This window comes from Euleptes europaea, chromosome 16 (assembly GCF_029931775.1).
Source record: "Euleptes europaea isolate rEulEur1 chromosome 16, rEulEur1.hap1, whole genome shotgun sequence".
Classification (NCBI taxonomy): Eukaryota; Metazoa; Chordata; class Lepidosauria; order Squamata; family Sphaerodactylidae; genus Euleptes; species Euleptes europaea.
In genome coordinates, this window is record NC_079327.1 from 26549021 (window position 1) to 26573024 (window position 24004).

A 24004-nucleotide genomic window follows, 5' to 3' on the forward strand; every position below is an offset into this window, starting at 1 on the left:
TTATGCAATTTTTAAACAATGTATTCCCACTAAACTTGGCTTAAAAACAAAAACAGAAACCAGCCCGTTTTTACGCTGGGCACACACAGCCTTAAATTTCCTTAAACGAAAACACAATATATGCATACAACAAAAAGGTTAAGCTGAAATAGATTGACCAGACAAATACTTCAACAAGTAACAGTATTTGTAATTCACATACACAGTAAAACACAATGCCAATATGCCATTCTGTGAGCTATGGTAAAATATCATGAACATCCGCAAAGTAAAAAACCAAAGTGCCCCGAGCTCTTCTTTCAGAAGAATACTGAAAATCCAGTTTCCCAATTTTCTAATACGAGAAAGTTAGCCTTTTTTTCCTAAATAGGACAGACTGCCACCTAAATACAACTTTAAAGAGAAACATTTAAATAACTGTCCAATTATCACTGTATTTTAAGCATTTAATGTATGGACAATTTATAAGAAAATCCGCTTTGTTCTCTCCGAGAAATGAGCAAATATATCAAATGTTTTTTACGGTCACTCCTTGCACTTGTCATAGCTGGCACACATATTACTTACCATAGCCTCAACAGAAAATCTTAAGAGAATTTGTACTTTGCTAACACCCAAAACCAACCTCTTCCCACAAAGTTTAGTTTTTAACATAGCTTAATGAAAACGAACACAAAACATCTAGGGTTACAGAGTTTATAGCTTAGAAATAAAAAAAAAAGTACAAAACTAGAACTCGTCATAAAAAAGACCAAACATACCATTGTAAAAGCACCTATTTGTATTAACTAGTGAACCCTCTTCATGCAAACTAGAAGCATAAGGCTGTCAAGTGGCAAATTCTCTTAACAACGTGTAAAAAAAAGTTAGTCACTGCATCCTTCAGATGATACCTCCCCTCCTCCCATATATTGTTTAGTCGTAGTTTTCCAAAATGTTTGACTTCCACACAAAAAAAGTAGATTTTTGACAACTTAGGAACCATGATAGAGATACATTGTACCCAAGACGGTATTGTCGTATTTCTGTGCGACTTTAACAGAATTGGAATGCTCAACGACACTGCTGAGTTCGGGAATACTTTCAGCAGTGTCACCAAAGCCGTGGTAATGTCCATAGTGCAATGTATCTCCAAGGTCCTCCACCCACAAGGGCCTGTTTGACACAAGGCTGCTCGGACTTCCGTTCAGATGTAAAGAGCCACACATGTCGGACACATTTATGATTTTTTCTGGTTCCTCGATGCCATTGCCAACATTAATCACATGCTTATTGGCAGAGGCTACTTCATTAGGTACTATCAGTGTTAAGCATTCTTCACGCCTGGCACTCAATCCATTGAGCTGGGCTGGGGAGCTGAAGTCCAAGCGTCCATTGATGGAATATCCATTTGTCAATGCATTCAATATGGAGTTACTGCAGTTCGTATCTGCATTAAGAAATAGACCTGTCACCACAAATTGACTCGAAAATAAAAGCCATCTCTATTATACCACACTTTTATTTTAAAAAAATTCAACAGTTATCAGATAAAGCAAAACTTTCCCAAGGTAGACCCCCACATTTTAGGCCTTGTAAACCGTTTCACCAAGTCATTTTCCAAACAAGACCATTTGTGCTTAATGTGCTAGAAAAAAAAAGCATTACAAGTCCAATTGCTATAAAAAGTATAATTGTTATACTTCATAGCACATCTCACTTAGAAGATGTTTAAACTGGTTAACTATTAAGGCCACAATCCTACCCACAGCAACTTTTGAGTAAGTCCCATTGAACACAGTGGAATTTGCTCCCAAGTACAGATGCAGAGGATCAGTTTGTAAGCACATTTCTAAGTTATAACAATATGAATTAGATCATAAGAATCTTATAAATGTATTTTGGAAAATGAAGCAAGGCTAAGAACTAGAACATGGTTTAATATCATCAACAGAATCCAGCTTTATGAATAGGCTGGCATTTCAGAGCGGTAAGGGTTATTTCAATATGAATTTTATTGGATTTCAGATAAGTACACGGTTAGCAGGCACTATATAAAACCTTAAGTGAATGCAAAAATGTTTATGTGAAGTCCCATCAACTGAATTGTTTCAGATTATCTTTTTATTTAAAGGACAGCAGTGGAGAATAAATCCATGATCTTCCTTAAAGAAGAATATCTTTTTAAATTTACACAATCCATCTGCAAAAATGCCAGAATTTGTAAGTGGGAGATGATCAGAGTATTGTAAAAAGAATTTTAAAAATCCAGAACAGGTTGACAGTCTTTAGTTGCAAAAATTATTGAAATTATTACAGTTTTCCATAAACAATATTTCACTTGTAATATTTTCTTAAACATAAAAAGTTATATAGGCAATGTGACGAGAAGCAGTAGCAGGCCATAAAAGTATTGTTCTGACATTAAAAATAACTTACATAACTTTGGTACGCTGAAATATTCTAACTTGCAGAGAAGAAAAGGCAGCTCTGCTTAGCAATGTGGTATTTTACATTAATATCTAGATTTCTCTGGATCCAGGTAAATATGGAGTACAGAAGTCTATGTACAAATGAAGGATATTTTTGCTTCCTATTTCAGTGCAGCATTTTGGCAGAGTGCCTAATCGCCCCCTCTCAAATATCTGATGCACTAAAAATACAGCAAAGGTAACAAAATTCATCTGGTATGCCATTATTTTATTTCTCTATTCAAAGAGTTGTCGGCCTCTTACAGGCATCACACATAGCTATGCTTTCTTTGACTAAAAATGGGAGCTAACAGTCTGCATTCAGCCTGACCCACTAAACATGGTTAGTCAGTCATCAAACCAGGACCTGTAGTTGGTTTGTTGACCACAACTAGGCTTTAAACCTTAGCTGTGCATGCCATCTGAATGAGATATCAAAATTTAATCCTGTCTTGGTCCACATCACCATCCTCACACCCCCTAGGCTACACAAACAACTGGCAAGGAAAGCTCAAAATCTAAGCCACTCACTTTTCACTGTCTCTCACCAGCATTCACATCCTCATCTGCTAACCTCCTTCCTCTTAAAGGTCCAGGAATGCTGCCACAGTCCCGCAATAAAACTAAAGCAGCATGAAAGGCAACTTTGCTTGTTTAACTGCTCAAACTATTTCACACTACCAGGGCAAGTCTGGGACGGGAATTGCCCCCTGCCCCGTGCTGCTGGGTCTCCCAGCTTGTTGTAAGGCTGGTCTGGGAAGCATGTCACACTCACAGAACTGCCTTGTTACCACAGGTATGCAAGGTAAGCTCCAGAAGGAGAACAAGTGGAGTAAGGTTGGCAATTGTGGGATGAAACCTGGCGGCGGGGTGTTCTGTTGGATCACTGGATGCTGGGTGAGTATGCACACGTGTTTAATTTAGTTGGTCTATGGTGTGAGGAAAGGGTTAAAAGTCCAAATCCATACAGAAAGGGAGTGTACTTCCTATTGGCCAGTACTGCTGCAGGGCATAGATTCAAAGGGCTGATACAAAGTTTTCCTGTAGCTTCCTGCTGCCAAAAGCATACCAACTGTGCCTTTTTATGAGGGGTACGGAAGAGAGTGAAAATGCTTAAACCAGGATATGTAAGGCAAGCAAGGATGGAGCCAAGCCCTGCCATAATTAAAGCCATGGCTTCATGTTGCATCTAAACTGAGCCACTAAATATAATGGCTAGTTATATGTCAATTTGTGGAACTTACAGTCCTAGTTCATTGGGAAAATACTCAGTTGAACTGTGAAAGACATATCTGAAGTGCACTGTTAGGAACTACGATGGATAAGCTGAATGGCCTACTGAACAGGAAAAACATGAGGTAGCAGTTACCTCATGAACATTTTTATACGGTTGAGCAACGTATTTTATTGAAAGGCAGGAGTATTAACAATTAGCACAATGGTAAATATTGAAATTATAGAGACAATACGATATAAGAAGTTTAAATTAGTTTTCTATTTCAATATAATATTAAATTCCCATCTTTTATATTGTAACGGCTACGTCACCCAATTTAGATAACGCCTGCTGTGCACAACAGGGAATTTCAAAGTGCACCAATGCCCCCAACGTAGCTATCGAGGCCACGCAACTTGTGCTGATCCAGAAGCCTGGGTAAGGTACAAAAGGCCCAGAGTCTTGTATGGAGTCTGGCATTTGCTTCCAGAAAACATGCAACTCCCCCATTCATTCCAATGGAGGGGGGCGGCAACTCCGCACATGCAACTCCGCAGCAGACACTGAACTGCTTTCTCCACTCCCAGTGAGTAGGAAGCTCTCATGGGGGCAGGGAGAGTTCCATGAACTCGCAGGAGTCCTTGATTTGGGAAAATTTGCACAGAACCTGGTGGATGATACTTAGAACCGTTCTTTAACTAATGTGGATTTTCCCCCTCTCCATGGTATCTCAGGTTATTAAATGCTAACTCACAGTCCAAAAGCATCAGTACAAGTGAACAATAAACCCCAAACAAAAATATTGTTTTTAAGAACACAGGCTGATTCTGAAGCAGAGTTTGTCCATTTGATGATGTATCTTTGCAATATCATGTTTAGGCAGGATTACTATGAGGGCAATAAGATAAGCTTTTATAATAAACTGTCACAAACTATGAACTATCTTTCAATAAGCAAGCACCATCAACTGTGATCAAGGCACATGGCATGCAGATCTTTAACTGAAGTGTAACACTCACTAGCCGTCTAAATGGATCTAAAAATCAACAGTTTCTGTATTCTTGCTATGTCCTCTACAAAACTGCCAGTATGGATTGCTAATTAAAAGTCTTATTATAGTTATTTCAGCAGTACAATAGTTTAAAACTTTGGGACAGGGGCTGTAATCAGATTAAATTAGAGATAAAATGCATATTGGTTCTTGCAACGGCAAGGAGTTTGCATTGCAGAAACTGTGTAAATTTCAATCTCTTTGGGTCCAACAGAACCACTCTTCCGTTTGGTATCTTCAACGGTTTGAATGTTGTTGTAGTTAACAGGAAACTCTCCACTCCCACCTGGTATCACCGCAAACTCTCTATCAACATGCATATTGTCAGCATCATCTTCATTTCCTCCATTTGTCATTGGTATTAAGCCATCAATATTTTGACCTGTTAAAACAGATGTAGAATATTTCATATTTAATTACGAGAAATTCTAAGACTATATTCTGACAAGTGGTATCACTGCATTTTTTGATACAAGTTAAATAAATATTGTTCATAAAAATGCCAGCTATGTAGTTAAGAACAGAAATAGATTGGGATGAAGCAGGAAACTAAATTTTGTGCAGTTGTGGTCTCATGTCAAAAGTCATCTCAACTCCATGGGGAGGTGCTTTACACAACAGCTAACTACATGAAGGTGCACACCCACCTGGTTTGCATTTCCTGTATCAACTCTGTCACAGGACACACAGAAGAGTTAGGCCCTAGCCACTCCATAAGAAGGGGAAAGGATGCGGGGAAATGTCATAAACACAGGGGGCTCTCTCTCTCTCTCTTTTTGTTTAGGATCTGCTTGGTTTAAGTGCAGCAGAAAGGGCAAAATGGAGCATCACATACCATAAACTAAAGGAAGGGAAGGTAAAACAAGTGGTTGAATTTTATTTCTCCCACACTTTTATGTAAAAAGAAAACTACACACTCAACTTGTGACAGAACTGTTATGCCAAGACATGGCAAACCCCCAGTCTTCAGCAAACGTTTGTGATTCCAGGCAACCAGTTGCTTTGGCAGGAAAGCGGTGGGTTTCCCACATAAAACTGGTAACTTAAATCAACAGGTTGCCCTTATCATTTAAGACCAAAACTTACATGAACAAGGTTCTTACTTTCTTTCATCCAGGGGCAAGTTAGTCTTTTTACACTTTGGAACAACAACATTGAGGGAGACAGTTTTCTTATACAGAAACACTGCATAAAAGCCATCAAGTAATTTGATGATTTCCTAGTCCTTAATTATAGCAAAAGGCAATGATGTAGAGCCTGATTTTTTAAAAAGCAAAATACATCAACACACTACAGCTGCAGTCAGAATGTATGGATTTAAGCATATTTGCATCTCAATCTGTAAGGCATTAAGCCAGGGGTGTCAAGCTCAATTGTTATGAGGGCTGAATATCACGTGTCATTTGGTTGGGCCGAGCCATGTGTATTAGCCCAGATCGGCCATGCGTACCAGCCTGCAGCGGGCTCGCCAGCCCAGATTGGGAGCAGGGGGTGTCTGCCTCAATTGGCAAACCCAGCACATGCAGCCCCTGACTTCGGGGCAGCGGGGGAGAGCGATCCAAGCACTGGTTGATTCAAGCCCAGCGCGTACATCGCCCTACCCTGCAGCTCTCGGCTTCCGAGCCACATTGCCTGAGGGCTTGGACCTCCACATGGCATGGTATTACCAGTACTGTTTAGGCACAACATTTGCTATGCCACCTGTGTTGATCCTGCTAGTTCACCCTAGAGCAATCAGCGTTGTGATAAGCAAATTCAACCTAGGGATTGCAGATGCCAGGTGAACCTATTCAGCATTCCTTGCAAGTCCTTCATCTGGAAGCATCCTTATTTCCAGGGATGCATGCCTACGCTCATACTTATTACAGTGCAAATATAAACAGGGTGTAACTCTGCTTACGTATGCACTATTAAGAGAATGTACTGTGATCTCTTCAGGCACAAGCTCCATCGTGAACTTGGCCATGAACTCAAGGGTGGCATAAGGCAAATCATCCTCTCTCATCCCTAGCCAGTTTTCCCAGTAACATGGGGATAATATGGGTTTAGAGGGTTGATTTACTTTCTTGTACATAAACTGGAATACATAAGAATTGTATATAAATAATAAAGGGCATTATTACTGAATTGGTTTAAATCCAATGAATCAAAGTTTAAACAATGGTTTACAATGTACTTACCTGAATTTAATCCCAATGTATTACAAAAGATGCTTCCAAATGTCACTTTTAAAGTGCATGTTTATAAGGAAGTATATTCAGAAACTGAAAAATATTGCTTCAATAATAAAAACATATTTATCTCAATGTTTTTCTCTGTATCAGGAACCCAATGCCTTACCTTCAGTCCTAGCTTTCTTTATTCCAGCGATCTCCATATCTTCAAAAGATCGTTTCCGACTTGTGCCTTTACTAAGGAGATTGGGGCTGGTATTCTGATGGAACCCATTTAAGGTGCCATTGCTATAGAAATGGTTCAGCGGGCAGTTCTGGAGATTCAAGAGCAACTGAGCACATTCCTGGAAGCCCTGGGTATGTGCAAGATCTGCTGCTGTCAGGCCACTGGCATTTCTCAAGCTGTACAATACAAATATTTTGAATTATACCCCATAATAAATATGACCAGGCTGCTGCTGCTGATTTTACTAATTCAGAAGATGATGAGAGAGAACTTTGTAACTTTCCCATTAAGGGTTTTTAAGTTATCAAATGTTAATTATAAAACTATCTCTTAGCACATATCCATATTCTAAGCAAGTTTTGGGAAACAGTACAATTAAGAATAATTATGTGCCATAAAAATGTAAAGCTTCCTATTTAACTGCTAAAGTTTCTTGCTTGCAGTCTGAAGCATCTGAACTTTACACAAAGCTTCAGACTTCTGATGCAAGTCCTGTCTTCTACTATTTAATTTGATAAAAGAAATAATCTAAAAGAAAATAAATATTCAAAACAATATTTACATAACTTAATAGTTGTCCATGGCATTTGAGAATCTAACACCACAAAATACATCATTATCGCTCTTTACAATAAATAGCTATGCATGTGTAATAAATTATTTACATTTGTATCACATACATTATTTTGCTATTGCTTATGTTCTTTATTAAACTCAGTGCTCACTTCAAAATATGTGACATCATAAATGGATTAGCCACTATTTTAACCTATGATCATTCTTTGGCAAACATGTAGCATTAGATTTTGAGCTTATCAAACAGAAACCGGAACTAGACAAAGACATTTAAAAGTTTAGCTTCTAAATATGAACACTAAAGGGTAATGAAGTACTCTCATAGCAAAAGTATAAGGATAGCAGTAGCAAAACACAAAATGGCTTCCACGTACAGAAAGAGAAGGCTATGTAAATGAGAATAGATGTATTTACTTATTATCATGACACTTAAAAAGCAATGCCTATTACTGTGAATAAATAAATGCACCGATGAAGCATTTAAGAACTGCAGCTAATTTTTTAGCTTTGCTTGATATGACCAAGTAATTATCTGCTTTAACTAATCCATGAAACAAGCAGTAAATTCCAGATGGTATAATTCAAGATTACCAACAATTTGAATTGAGATCTCTCTTCTTGATTCTTTGATCAACAGGTTCTAGGATGTTTGCAAATTTGTTTTCTCTTAGCAACAGAAGCTGTCATCTCCACTTTACTTGGCATTTCCACTGAGGAAGAACAAGCGGAAAAGCAATTCAGCAGAATATTTATTTGGAAGACCAAATTGAGCAAAACTAAAACAAAAGACAGACATGATCCATTTGAACATGGATGGAGAATTGGCTTAAACCTTAAGGCGACACCTTTTCCCCCAGCCTGCAAGTTACTTAGCAATCTGTGAAGTCCTATGATCATCCCCTATGCATGCATCTGTGCCTGTAGGGAGATAGATTAATTGCTAGCTACCAAAAGTTTTATAAGTATCATACAGGGGGAAAAGTGCCAACTGAAGTAGGGAAGAATTTGCCAACTGACACACACAAAAACCTGTCATAAATAATGACACACACTGAAGGCTCAGGAACATATCTGTGACAGGTAGAGCACAGAAGTGCATCCAGAGACACAGCAGCAAATTAGAGCAGTGCTCTGAACCAGCCAATAAGAGCGCTACTGGGGCAAGAAAGGACAAGAAGAAGGTTGAGAGTAAGAAGTTAGGTTTTGAAGGCTGGGAGATAAACATTAGTCTACCAAGAGTGTAAATTAAAAGATCGGAGGAGACCACAGATTGTCAAGAAATTGTAAGAGACACTGTCCTTCAGTGTTACTCCTCTGAAGATGCCTGCCACAGCTGCTGGTGAAACGTCAGAAAAGAAAATACCAAGACCACGGTCACACAGCCCGGATAACCTACAAGAACCAATGAACTCTGACCATGAAAGCCTTTGACAATATTTTAGTTGTAAGGGTTCTTTACAATTTCTTGTAGAATTATTTCTGGTTCAGGCTTGAGCCTTGACTAGGCCTGAATTATAGTAAGCTACAAGCTGGTATGTAAGGAGTATGGGAAACGTTAAGGAGTAATTTTCCCCTCCCAAGAGAAGCACAGCTGGAAGCAATTTTAGCGCACCCTTTAGGCCTCAAGGCCGCAGTGCGAGAAAACAACCCAGTACAGGTTGCCTCATTAAAATCACCTGCCTTAGAAAAAATGGGCGATGGGCGAAGGGCCGTCACCCCTCATTATTCACTTTGTAAGGGCGGAGGTAATCTTTTATCTGGTAAGCGACAGTACCTGGCAATTGATCCGTGGCGTGCAGGGATTGGAACAAGGGCCCACCCATCCCTAGCTCGCAGGGAAATAAGACTACCCGAATGGGTCGGCAAGTGTGTGGTCCTTTTCGGCTTGCTTGCTCGAAGGCTATCACCATGCTGCCTCGATCTTTCTAGGAAGAGATGTACTCTCTTGCCTTGTTGGATGCAATCCTGAATCCAGTATCGAGTGGACCCATGGATTAGAAACCAGGAACAGGTAAATTTCTTTTGCATATCAATAAGACCTTGCTTCAACTTTGAATCTTTGTTATAAGTTAGAACCTTTGTTAAGCTTTGTTATTTTAAATGCTCCAATTTTTATATATTGTTTGGAACTAAGTGCAATTTTGGAATAAAGTTCCCTAAAGTATAAGTGTGGTTGGCTCCTTGAACTCTGCTAAGCTCTAAGCTAATTCTAGTTGGCCTGATCGGGCTGCAGACTACCAAAACCATATTCTTATTGCCACCCAGCGTGTAGTGGTCCTATCCTGCAGGGCTGGTGTGTGGTTGCCGAGGCAACAGAGAAAGGGTAGACCTGGGGTGCTTCTGGCCCCGGTCTGAGGTGTCCCTAAAGACATGAGTGGTGGCAGTACTACCGAACAGGGGCTGAGTGGGTCTCAGCCCCTGAATAATTTAACCCATGGTAATTGGCTTACCTTTAGGGGAAGGGGTAGACTAAAAGAACCTCTTGCTAAAGTCTAGCCAGTTCCCCTTCCCCTTATTGGTTAAAAAACCCCACTCCTTGATACAGATCTTTGGGTTAGATTTCCTTGTTGAGGGAACTGAGTGTACTGAAGTGATTCAGCGGGCCAACAGGGTTTGCTGAGCCTGATTTAACTCAGGCACAGCAGAGTGCTGGGTGATATGTTATAAACCTGCCTGAGAGTTTTTTCTTGACTTAACATCACACAACTCCTGGTTAAGTGTTAATATTTACCTCAGAGTGCATTTTTTTTCCGAAGTAAACTTTGTTCTTCTCTTTAAAAAGAGAAACTATCTCATGCCTGTCAATGTTACTACAATTACCAATCCAGGCATGGGTGAGTTATACTCAGGCCCCAGATCCTATCCCCTTTCCCCCCATCCACAGGTTGGAAATCGTACTGAGACAGGAAGGGAAATTCCTGTGGGATGGTGGCTTACGGTGCATTCCTAAGGAGAGTTACTTCAGTTTATGCCCATTGAAATGAATGGGCTCAGACTGGAGTAACGCTCCTTAGGAATGCACTGTTAGTGGCTAGCTCCTAGGAAGTATGTCACAATATTGATATAGGAAGCAAAATTTGAGCTACTATATCTATGGGCCTCTATGCATCTCTTAAGCCTATAAAAATCAAAACTCCAAGTAGACACTGAATTCCTTAAAAATCATATTGATTCTTTAAGAACACTAAACGGTAGGAATTTAGTTAAAGGCAATCATCCTGTCAAAGGCAGAGTCACTTAAAGCTCTTTCTTGGAGGGGATATGTGAAGAACCAGAAGAAATGTATTCAATTTCAGCAAAACACACCCCTGGATTCAACAAAACCTTTTTAAATCAAAAGGGGAAAAGAGCATGACAGAGCTAAAGAAGACCTTCTGCAAAAACTCCCTTTTCTTAACCACATCAAGACTTTCATATTTTTTACTAAGAAAGGAATACCTGATGTAAGAAAAAGGTTTGTTTAAACTTAGTATTTAGTAATTTAAAAAATGGTAATCAATAAAAATCTGTAAGAAGCTCTTTGATGAAAAATGCCACAGAAGCTTTTTATTCTCATTCAAAATTTTGACAACTTTGATTTCAAACACACACTGAAGATGACGAAGTAAAGGGATAACACAATGTTAAGAGTAGACTGTAGATATTACCCAGGTAACCTTAATTATTAGAATTAGTTCAAACAACCATTTAGTAATGCAGGATCAAGGCTTTTGCATGTTAACATCCTAGGAAATCAATGTCGAACAGCAGTCTTTGAAACCTACTAAAAAGCACAACCGCTTTAGAAGAATCAAGATCTGCTTCCTATTCAAAGAAAGGACATCTGACAAACTGTTCCGCAAAGATTGCTTGAAGTAAATCATGCTTGTTTAAACTCAAGATGTGTCAGATTAGTTTTCCTAAGCAAGGTTTTGCATAGGGCTAATTGAAGCTTTATACTGCTACGGAAAAGCAGGGGCCCAGAGACAGAGCTGATCAAGTCTAATATTCCTCAAAGGACTGAAGTCTGTTTTAATATAAAAGAGTGGCTAAAAACATTTTACAGAGGATGTCCTGTCAAAGTTTTGCAGCTCATCTAACCACGTCAAGGAGACATGAAATTAATCTGAATAGGTGCTAAGAAATCATTTGTTAGCTTCTGCAGGAGTTCTGTGACATAGAAAGATATTGTACATTGGTGGACTAGAAAGACCACTACAGATGAGTGCAGAATACCTTCTTCAAATGTATTCTGCCAATACTAAGTTCTACTGCCATAAAAATAAATGATGCACATGGAGAAGAGAATACTGCCATAAAACAAAACTGTGCTCAAAGATGATCTCATACTTTTTTTAGACAGTTCACCAAGTTTGGCTGGGGGGGGTGCTGAATTTTTTTTTAAAGTAAGGCACCATGTGGCCCATTTTCTGGAATAATGGAATACAGGGAAACAAATGTTCACATTCAAGTATTTGTGTGTGTAATATGAGGTGTTTGTGGGGGGAAGGGGCATGATAATCATTGCTACGGAGAAGTCAGCTGGGGGAGCTACTATTTTGCTTCAAGCTGTTTGCATGAACATGCATTTTGAGTTAAAAGCTAACATCTGACCTTTAAGAGTGATGTTTGTGTACACATGTGATACTAAGGATATCATTCTTATCTGCCTTGTCCATTTTCCTATTGCACATTGTGCTGCGCTAAGAATCTTCATGACTTATAACCAGACACAGCAAGGAATCTCCTCACTGCAGGTTTCACTAGTCTTCCATTAGCTGTATCTTTTAATGTTCTAAGAATATAAAATCCTGCAATACTCCCCAATAAGCAAGTCGCAAGTGACTCCAATCTCACTGAGGTAATCAAGAAGGTATTCTTGTACCCCAGCAAAAACTGAATCCAAATGTGATTTGGATTTTACTTTGAGACTGAGAGGTACCAGAACATTTCTCCATCTAGCATACATAACTGTGTTTTCATTTCAATAATGTGAAATAAGTAGGAGATAATCGATCCTATGCAAGTGATAACCTTTCAAAGTATTTCCAGTAGGATGAAGCTAATCATTAATAACATTTTGAGATCAACCCCCCACTTCCTAAAAACCCTTTGACTGCTACGCCTTTAAATTCAAAATTACCAGCGCATCAAGGACAACTATCAAGTCATAAGTGACATTTCAACGGTTTTCCTAAGTGTCTCCTAAATACCAGTCTAATTATGTGAAATTTCTGTCTTTAGTGAAGGACACCTGCAACCTAACCTTTTCTTCCTCATGTAGGGGATGAAATAGTACTACTAACAAGTGTGAGATGGGCCATTTGATCAAACGAAGGTACCATACATTTATGATGTCACAGACTTTGAACAAAAACACCGATCCACTTAAAATACTCTTTTTAAAGGGGTATACAGTTATATTTTGAAAATAAACCCCTAAAATGCCACAGTATTTTCAGCTGAAACATTTTCTTCATTAATGCCATAAGACAATTTAAGAAAATAAACCTCAGCTCTTAATGTAATATGCCCATTTAAAAATATTTAAACTTATATATTGTTAGTTTGCAAATAAAATATAGATACTGTAATTAGGGTAAGCAAAAGCATGCAAATCTATATATTCTATATCTGAATTCCTAGATTAGCATTAAAACCAATCACCGCAACAAATACCTCAACAGTATGCCTTGTGTGCAGAAAGGAAGCGATACTGAACATTCAATGCCACAACTGTAAGGTTTTCGGAGAAGCACCTGTGGCAGTTTCAGCAGTTTCTATATGGAATGCTCCCCCTTTCTAGGATTACTTGAAAAAATCAAGTCAATTCGAATTACGTAGCTGTAAAACATTGACATGTGTAGTTTTTATAGTTTCAGAATCTTCTTTTTGATTTAAAAAAAACGGGCAATGGTGCATAAAACAGGTAACTTATATCATAAGGGATCACATATTTGCAGGCAACATTAGGATTTAAAGTTATATTAACATACATAAAGTGCTGTAGCACATAATTCATTATCATTAAGCCATCAGCATGTGACCACCTTAATAATGAGACAGCGCGCCTGACTCAAGCACGGACTCTCAAGCATGGATTTTCATCCTGAAGCCCAATGTAATTCTGTCAGTTCTCTGAAATGTAAACATGATAGGTACTAGAAACAAATTGTCAACTCATGGCTTCTGTTACTTTAAAATTTGGTAACTTGCATCTAAACTGAATTACTAACTATGCCTACATGAAAAGGTAGCTAATACATGGGATTAAAGAGTAAAACCTATCCTGCTACTGTACTCCTATAGTGAAAAAGGGTTTTCCCTAGAATCCTCAGACACCAGCCCAACACTATTAAGCAAAATGTTTAAGACAATAAACTGAAAGTTTTAACCCTTTGGCATCCAAGAATAGAAAGCACAACAAAATGATCTTGAAACACTGATTTTACAGATACTGACTGAAAGACTGAGAAATCATTTCCTGAATACTGCTGCAGAAATTGCTGCAGACACACAGATATTTTGGTGCCATGCTTTCATTTCACGTTATTACAATATAATTTAAAATTAATATCCAGCTTTGCTAATATAAGGTTTGCTATTTTCCTTTGTAAGGCTGAGAATTCCAATCTGTACCAGAGACCAACATGGTAGTTCCCACATTTTCAAAAGAGATCCTCATTTTTTCTTTGTACCAATATGTTCTTGTACAACATAGTACCTTCCCAAAAAATCAGGTTTGTACAAGTTTCCTCCACCATCATCTTAAGGCTGAAATCATTTATAGCAGAACTTAACACAAGACCTTACAGAGAACCGGTCTTTTCCCCTTAATTTTTTTCTAAGACATCCAGCAAGAGGGGGAGCTCTGTGTTACTAAAAAGCAAAAGGCAGCGAGAGAGAAGTATTACTGTTCTCTAAAGCTATGGATAAGAAGCATTACTGTCCTCTAAAGCCATGGATAAGAAGTATTACTGTCCTCTAAAGCCATGGATAACAGTGATAGTGTTTCAACAACTCCTCAGAAAAGGGGGAGGAAGGTCATAAGGAATTCTGTTCTCCTATGCAACTCTTCTAAAATATCTTTGGATCTGACAGTCCTGACATGCTCAAAAGAGACCATGGCCTCCTGACCCATAAGTGTGCCACTGCCTGCACAACAACATGAACTTTAATAATTATTTTTTCTGTAAGTATTGAATTTCAGTCTAGTAGAGATAAAAACTTGAATAGAGATTATATGCTTAAAATTTTTTAAAAAGAACTGAAAAGCATCCTTTCTTTGTGGGATGAAATATAATTCTATCAGATGAACATATATCTGAGACAGAAAAAAATAAAGGAAGCAACCAATAAAAGTGGTTCAGATAGCAATATCTGACACAGCACAATCATAAGCACCAGTTAGTCTTGCTCGATGGTCTACAAAAAAATCCAAGTGATTACTTTAGCAAGCCAACAGAGTGTTGCTGTTCAGTCTTTCTGCTCGAAATAACAAGGGAAAAGAAACAGTAGATATGGCCACCTGTATCTTCCTTATTCTGTATACAAACAACTATGTGTTTACAAAAATATCAAAGGTGACCTTTCCATTATTAGCTGGCAAGTTGAAGAACTGAATTAAAAACAGAAACACCTATAGATGCTGAAAAAAAGCAGTATCTCGGCAAGACATTTAGATTGTCTTCTACAGCACTCCTGAATACTTCCCACTTATGATACAGGGTATTCTCCTAACAAAAATGTCAGCTCCACAGATGTGCAGTACTATTTCTTGAGGGAAAGATTTGGACCATGTACAAAGCTGTTATCAAGAGGAGAGACTGTATTCACCAAGTGTTCAAGCAGTAATACTGAATCGTGTGGATAATACTTTTTCATCTTCAATTAGCACATCCGCTGCTGTTGCTAGTGCTGTCTTGAACATGACTGGTGACAGCCACAGATACGTACTGAACAGTGACACCTCCTGCCTGTGGTATCACTGGTGATAAAAAGAAATAAAACCCACCTATAATAACTACCCTGTCAGGAGTAGTTGGTACAAACTGTATTACTGTTTGCTAGCTTGGCAGCTGACCTCGCCTTCCTCTTCCACCAGTAATTTCGTGTCATCGAAGTTTCATTTGAGGTACTCAGTTAAAAAAAACAGACAGAGAGAGAGAGAGGGAGAAAGAAAGAAAGAAAAGAACCTGGGCATTAATGCAGTCTGGGGGGGAAAGCCTTCAGAGGGCTAATTTAATCAGATAAATAGAACTACACCTTACATTAGAAGTAATCCACCTACTGGATTACTGGTAGAGATAGAAATTTGAGGCCCTTTGCAACCAAGGGGTGAGAAAAGAAAGTGATATTATTACTAACTTGAGTTAGAACAAATGTAATAGTTGTAAACAAAAAATTAATCTGGCAAAATAGAAAGATCTTTATGCTGAAGCATTGTTCCATTAGTTAAAAATGGAAAGCCAAAACAGGGATAAAAAAGTATCAGTGGAACTAACAAAATAAAGTATGGGTAGGATTCCATGGATTCCTAGAATATGTATTAGTCTGAACAGCCAGCTTTCAGCAAAACTATATAGTTTTGACTGTATGTGTCGTCGTCCCCCACCCCGCAAATAAAAATAAAATGCTGCCACAGAGAAAATAGATTCAGGAAAAATAATTATTTTAGAAGCATTGTCCTCTACATGACAAAAAGTAATGTGTTTTGTTCCTTTTACTTTGTTAACATGTGCCTTATTTAATTTACTACATTTTTTATCCCACCCTTCCTCCAAGGAATTCAGGGTGGTTGGCGTACATTGGTCTCCCCTCTTCTATTATTTCGCTACCTTTGGGGATTTTGATTCTCTATGTCTGCACCTGCAGTGGGATAAATAATGCGCCATTCTCCGACAGCTTTCTAGAAACAAAAGTTGATGTTTCTCAGCAGTAAAAATTCCTTTGCCACAGCACAATTGCAGCAATGTTGATTTCCAGAGCTCATGACTAGTTAGAGCTCTCCTGTCTTCAAATCCTAATCTAATCCCAATAGATATGAACACCACACGCTCTCCAGTAAAAACTGATTTGTCAGTCCTCATCTACAAATCCTCTTTGACATTGCCATGAATAGTGCCATCTGAAGTTAAGCAACCAGAATGTCTGCATAAAATCAGAAAACTAAGAAGCTGATCTTGGAGTGTTCAGTTTTAAATTAAATAGATACTAAGATGACGGAAGAAGGCAGCTATGGCAGAAACGCTATGGGATGAAGTGATTTATGCTCACAATATTGAATGTGTATTGCATATGGAACTTAATCTGTGTGTCACCATCACACGAAGTTTGAAGAAAAGACACAAGAGGAGTAAGATGTCAAGAATTAAATACCAAAAGATAAATAGTTTGGAGTAATGTTTGAACTGGCGTTATCAGTTGAGGCTGCTGCATCTTGGAGATGGGAGCAAACTTTTAGGATGCTGACTGAGAAGATGGAAAATGGAAGGAGACAAGAAACCCTGAACCATTATTTCCTGTTGCATGTTTGGAGACCATGGCTTGCATCCTAAGACTCTGGCGAGTGCACACAACTGTTTGGAAACATGTCTGAGTTGAACCTGTATCTCTAACCTCTTCAAATCTATTGGTTTTGTGGCATTAGATAATTACTGTAAGAAAACAGTAATTTTCAAACAATTTAAACATTCTCGACCTTATTTTGTTTTTCAAAACTTGATTTGGAGACAATACTTCTAATTTCAGGGGCATTATTTATAATAACTTAATGTGCGCGTGTGCAGTGCAATTAAGTTATGACAAATAATGCCCCTGAAATTTATTTGTGTGTGTGTGCGTATGGCATTATTTTAGGAGCCCAGTGGCGCAGTGGTAAGCTGCAGTACTGCAGTCCAAGCTCTGCTCAGGACCTGAGTTCGATCCCAATGGAAGTCAGTTTCAGGTAGCCGGCTCAAGGTTGACTCAGCCTTCCATCCTTCCGAGGTTGGTAAAATGAGTACCCAGCTTGCTGGGGTTAAAGGGAAGATGACTGGGGAAGGCACTGGCAAACCACCCCGTAAAAAAATAAAGTCTGCCTAGTAAACGTCGGGTTGTGACGTCACCCCATGGGTCAGGAATGACCCAGTGCTTGCACAGGGGACCTTTACCTTTATGGCATTATTTATCATAACTTAATTGCACTGCACAATTAAAGGCTCCTACAAAGCTCTGCTTAGGTTCTGAAAGTTCACTGGTGAGAAATGATACTATGGCACCCACAGATTTAGAAATCTTCTGTTCCAACAAGAGCATTAAGCCTCTTCATTTTATCTGCATCAATCTCTTTCCCTATAATAATCTACCATAATCTACTTGATGAATTACCAATTACAAACATGTGACTAGGGTGGTGAAGGCAGTGTTTTATCACCTATGCTGAGCCTATCAGCTGGCCCCATATCCATCCTGGTCTGACCTTGCCACTGTGATCCACTATGGTCACCTCCAGATTAGACTACAGTAGCACACTATACGAAGGGCTGCCTTTGAAGACCTTTGCGAGTTTCAGGCGGTCCAGAATGCAGCTGCTAGACTGCTGACTGGGTCTCCCTGGTCTCTATGTGTAACATCAATACTTTGCCACCAGTACTGGCCTCCAAACAGCTTCTGGTGCCAATTCAAAGTGCTGATTTTGACCTGTAAAGCCTTAAATTGTCCGGGACCACCTTACCTGAATGAACACCTCTCCCAGTATGACTCCCCTCACCTCTTTCTACAGGTGCCTGGCCCATGAACTGCTCACCTGTCAACCACCAGGGCAAGGGCATTTTCTGTGGCGGCCCCCTCTCTCTGGAACCAGCTCACCAGGAAAGTTCATGCCCTATTCCGTAGGGCATGCAAGGCTGCTTTGTTTCGGGTAGCCTTTGGTTAGTGCTATGAATCATGGAGCTGACCAGTTGTTCCAATCCTTCAGATTGGCTTGGCAAGTTAAGGTTTTAATTAGTTTTATACTAATTATTTATTTATTTTGTATTTATATTTATTGTATTTATTGGAAGCCTGTGGGGAGAGGATGCAGGGTATTAAACAAATAAATAATCGATCCAGACTAATATTTCACCAGGAGGTTCCCCCAAATGGTGATGGTGTCCTTGGAAACTTGAAGATAATGAATAGAAAACGCATAAAAATACAGACAGACTACAAGGAATGTCATTTGAAGCCCATTGTTGTGGTTCCAAAATGTTTTCTATGTACAAGTAATAAAAGCTGCCTATAACTTTTTTCCTGTCTACCGAAAGCTACATGCTTTCTGAGAAACTGTATTTTGAAACAAGCAGACTATATGGTTGTAAAATGTGGATTTCAGGACTTATTTTATATTTAGTGTCGCTAAATGTTAAGCTAAAAAGTCAAAGGAAAACATGGCACCAAAAACTGTACATATGCTGGCACAAAGTTATATACTGACACACATGTGCTATTCTCATTTTTCATCATAATGAATTCACTACTATGGATAATCCAAAATATGTATCCACATTAAAAAGTTACACCTCAAACCTTTTACTGATATGAGGACATTGGGACCACCTGCTTCCCCTCTTCACGTGTCCTTGAACACTGAACCAAAGTTAATGGAGCAACCATGTTTATGTCTGTGCACAGAATATGCTCCAGCTAAAATGAAAAGGTAAATACCACAAACATATCAAAATATTTTTCACTGGGTACATTTAACATTGCTTTCTATTAAATATACACAGTTCAAAGATCCAATTTCAGCAATAGGGAAAGATACATATCATCTTAGTTTAAAATACTTTTAATTCCCCTTATTTCAGAATTGCTAGGTCATTCTTTTTATAGGACTAAATTACCACAACCTAAGGACCTTTGGTTCCCAACAAAACTGATATGAGTTTTTTAAAGTAATTAAATGCTGCAGGCAGCAAGTTATTCATGTTTTAAAACATTTAAATGATAAAACGTCAACGTATACTGATTTAACAGTAAGGCTAAACTGAGAAATCTTGCAGATGCATGTTTCTTCAAGAAACGTATGTCATTTAATTGTAAAATATTAGTTACATGAAGATATTGGGAATGTTACCAATATTTATTAATAATTGTCAGCAACATTTTAATTTGTATGGTTAAAATCAACCTCTGTAGGTAGCCACAACCTAATTCAGCACAGAGATCCAATTAAACACGATTTTATAAGAACTGTTACTCCATTGACTGAATGCTTTGTGACATGTACCACAAGGTTAGTAAGGTTTTTAAAAATGCTGGGTAAAAAGAACACTGTGAAAGTGCTTAATACTTTTCCAAGGTGGTGAGAAAATATGACCAAAGTGTGAATCTAAGTTTTCAAATTTGGATGCCTAAAATTGCCAAAGCCATATACAAGAACAAAAGAATACCACTATTAGTCTATCTTCATTTTAAATACCTAGATCTGAAAACTACACTACAGCCTTTCAGCACTTGTATCCTTGCTGCAGGACAGCACTACTCTATGGAACTCCTTGCTTCAACAAAGTTTATTTGGACCATGTAGAGGTTTGTGTCTCAGACCCAATATTATTAAGAGCCAGACAATATTTGTGTAGCTACATAAGCTGTTTAAATGCCATGACATCCTGACAAGACTGAACTAGTTTAGAGGCAAATTCATATTTTTGTTATCAGTTTAATTTTATGCCTACATTACATAAGGCATCACAGATACTTTCAGATATGACACAACTCAACCAGTTTAATTCCATGTGCGCCTGTGTTTGCTACACGTACAACTGCTGGTTGCCAGCGAGTATGACTACCTTTTTAGAAAGCTTAAGGCCAATTTTGGATCCTGAACTTTTCTTAGATGATCAGGTAAATCTACTGGAAAAGAATGAATTCTATTTGGCTGTATTTGATGCAGAAAGCAGGTCTCTTCCTGAGGGAGTGTGGGCTCCTTCCTTGTCTGCTTTTGTGAGAGATCTTAGGTGAACATTCTAAAGTTAATTCCACCAGGGCTCGGTGTGTATTTTGTAGTAAAGCTGCATAGCTGCTTGTTCTTGGTTTTGGTTGTTGCCTGTTGTCTGGGTTTTGCTATGTGCCTTGAGCCACCACGGTCAGCAGGAAAGGCAGCATATAAATACTTTAAAATCCAACTATATACTGCCTGATTACCACATCTATTGAGGATATTCTTAACACACGATCCACAGGGTTTTAAAGCCTTCACAGCTAGAAGTGTTTATACATTTCTGCAAATTATACAGATCTGCAAATTATCATTTGATAAAAGCCAGTAAGATTTGTCCTCTGGTAACCAGATTCTGACCTTGGATATGTAGCAGTTCCTTGTAGCTGTTTTAAAAAGAATTTTTTTACTGCATACACCCAGTACAAGGTTGAACTAACCTTCATTGCACAGTCCTTTTCTAAAAGAAGTTGCCTGCTTTGTTTTTCCAACCAGGAACAGCGGCTTTTGTTTCTTTTTAGGGGTTAATTTTCTTATTAACCCTCTCTCTCCATGTGGAGAAAAGCAGGAAAAGGAAGGGGCAGTGAGTGAACCCTACCCTCCTAGAGTAGCTGGCAGGGAGAGAGCAAGAGCACAAGAGAGGCCTGGCTGGGCTGGAGACCCAGGATGGTTCAATAACCTTCTCATTCCTCTACCAGGCAGAAGTAAGTGCTTGTACGCCATGTTTCCCTGCAGCATGTACTCAGAAGGGTCATAGGCTTATAATATAATCTCTGTGTATGAAGAAGCTGTTCATAAAGGAAAGGTGGATATGGAAAGAAGGGAGACTGGAAAAGAATTTAGCTTTCCTGTTCTGTAAACTGAATTGTTGATGAAAGACTGCTTCACGATCCTCTGTATTAGGCTGTGCAGGAAGAATGTAAATCTTCAGCTATGACATCCTGATGCGTGGACAAGAAGGAAAAAATACTTATTTATTTGTCTTTGTCAACTTGGAATATTCAGACAGTTTTAAAAGCTCAAGCCTCACATTTATGTTTTCACTAGTAGGTGTTTGAAGTAAGAGGATGGGGAGGCAGACTTTTGAGTACTCTTTTCTGCTGCATCGCAATGAGCAATCCAATTACTGATACATGGTAGAAAAGGCTGTTCACTCATATTCCGAGGTTCTTTTTACATGTGTGGATAAGTAGGCAAAAAAAATTGTGGGCTATTAACTTCAGTTATCTGGAAAAATGCCAACTGGACATTAGTGTTTTCATTTGGTAACATTTGACACCTTCAGTTCTCTTCTAGCAATATATACTACTCCCATGGGATGCATTCAGACATATGCATGGTTTGTCATGGAACAAACCTTGGCAGTCCCTGGATTTGTACTCTTACCATCCCTGTGTATTCCGCATAAAACATAGTCTGAATCAGAGTAATGCTCTCCAAGGCTTGTTCCCATAAACAACAAGACATGATTTGTCATTGCGTTTAAATACAGGCACTAACACATTTGGTATGGTCTGTGCCCTTAACAGTAACATGGGAGTGCTGGACAGGATATATTACCTGATACTGTAGTTGGATGCTTGTACATTCTACCTTACGTTAGCCCTCAACTAGTTTCATATCTGCTCACAAACCTTCATTTCTCTAAGCATTTTCTCTGTTCATCTGAAATATAATTTCAAGATGTGGGCACTTGCAGAACACAGAGAATGCAGTTGATGAACTATGTAAAAATAGGTTCACCTATGCCAGCGAAGAGCGACTGGAGCATCCCTTGATACTTGAGTGTCTGTAATGCACTCTCGCTCAAAGCACTTGAGCTAATTTTGTTTCAAGAGAGCACTACCACTAATACATCCAAGATCTACAATAGTTTCATAATTTACCTCATGCTACATAATTAAAAACTCATCCTTACTTCATGATGAATAACCTTTGGACTATAATGTATCTTAAATATAAAACTATCTTTAAATAGCTTTTTCCTCAAAAAGCATTTTATTTAAAAATCCAATTTAAAATTTTAAAAATCTGATTTTTTATTTTTAAAAAAGAATTGATTTTTATCCACCCTGCTGGCAACAATAAGCTCTAAAACTAACAATGACTCTACTATACAACTTGGAGTCTGTGGAACAGGGGGACAATACTGACCAACAGAGGAGTGAATTCTCCACCTCAAGTTCATTTAAAAGGAGATGGGAAAGAGCTGCAAATAATTCCCTCAGGTGGATTCTAGAAGTCAAGAAAGGAGGTGGAAATCAAGCCCCATGGGCTCTAAGTAGTGGGCCTATTCTATGAAAATGCTTCTGTAAGTAAAAAATAAACAGCATGGGAAGTGATAAAAAAGCTAACTACATTATGTTTGTTCACCTGATACATGTCTGAAAGTACAGTGAATTGAATGAGTTAACAGCAACTGACTGAAGTATCCCTGTAGTCTGCAATTCTTGCATGAACTGAAAACCATTTACTTTAATTTTTTTTTGGCTTTATTCCAAAGTCTTAGTATAAAATCCTTTATCTTAAAGGATTAAATTTGCTAATTCTCTTGATGTTTAATTCTATTGATTGATCTTTGGGATTTCAATTTAAGACACAATTTTGGTCCTTCAAAATAAGGACTTCGTTTTAGGCATCCATATTTGAAAGACAGCAGGCCCTAAAATATGGTAAGGGGAATGTATCAATATTCAAGTAAGACTCAAATTTACCAACACCAAAAATTTGGGGAGAATAATTAAACTGGATATAGTCTTTAAATTCGTGTTGTGTTGAATAATATATAAAATATTTATAAAAATGTAAGGTAACTATTAAGTTTCAATACTATCTGATCATTTAATGGAAACCAAAGGGTTAAACAAGCAGTGAATTCTCTTATTTCACTAAACTAAAAAGACACTTTATACTCCAGAATATGGTACAAAATATTACTTAAATAAAACTAGCTGAAAGAGAAACAACTAATGTAATTATTTACATTATTATAAGCTATATAGCTTATACTCAACATTTATAGTGAATACTGCATCCACTTTGTCCATGCTGTCTATTGCCATGGTCTGTGAGATTTTCTGAACGCTTGAAGAACATAAAACCTTTGAAGAAAAAGTTAAATTGCAAGAACAGCGCTTTCTACCAAAAGGGTACTGAACATGCAGATTTACAATTCTATTTGGGCTTTTCTGTCATATGTTAAAGACAGATACACAGTTTTTTAAAAATTCTAGGAAGTGAAATTAATACTATCAACTCAAATGTTATACTGAAGGCTCCATCAAAACTGAAATCCCTTTAAAAGGTAAATTACTAGACATGTTAAAGATGTAGCACTTAGTGTAATTCAACATGTCTAATTTAGAAACTCT

The 24004-nt window shown here is 38.2% G+C and overlaps 1 protein-coding gene across 1 annotated transcript in view; it reads right to left on the reverse strand.

Annotated features, from left to right (window-relative positions):
- Positions 1-960: 960 nt before the first annotated feature.
- The window catches only part of ANKRD10 (ankyrin repeat domain 10), a 38355-nt gene continuing 15311 nt past the window's right edge, over positions 961-24004 (reverse strand). The window contains exons 4-6 of the mRNA XM_056862187.1: positions 7058-7293; positions 5004-5099; positions 961-1429 (exon numbers count right to left, since the gene is read on the reverse strand). Of these exons, the coding sequence (XP_056718165.1) occupies positions 975-1429; positions 5004-5099; positions 7058-7293 (787 nt within the window). The 3' untranslated portion in view covers positions 961-974. The remainder of the gene's footprint in view (positions 1430-5003; positions 5100-7057; positions 7294-24004) is intronic.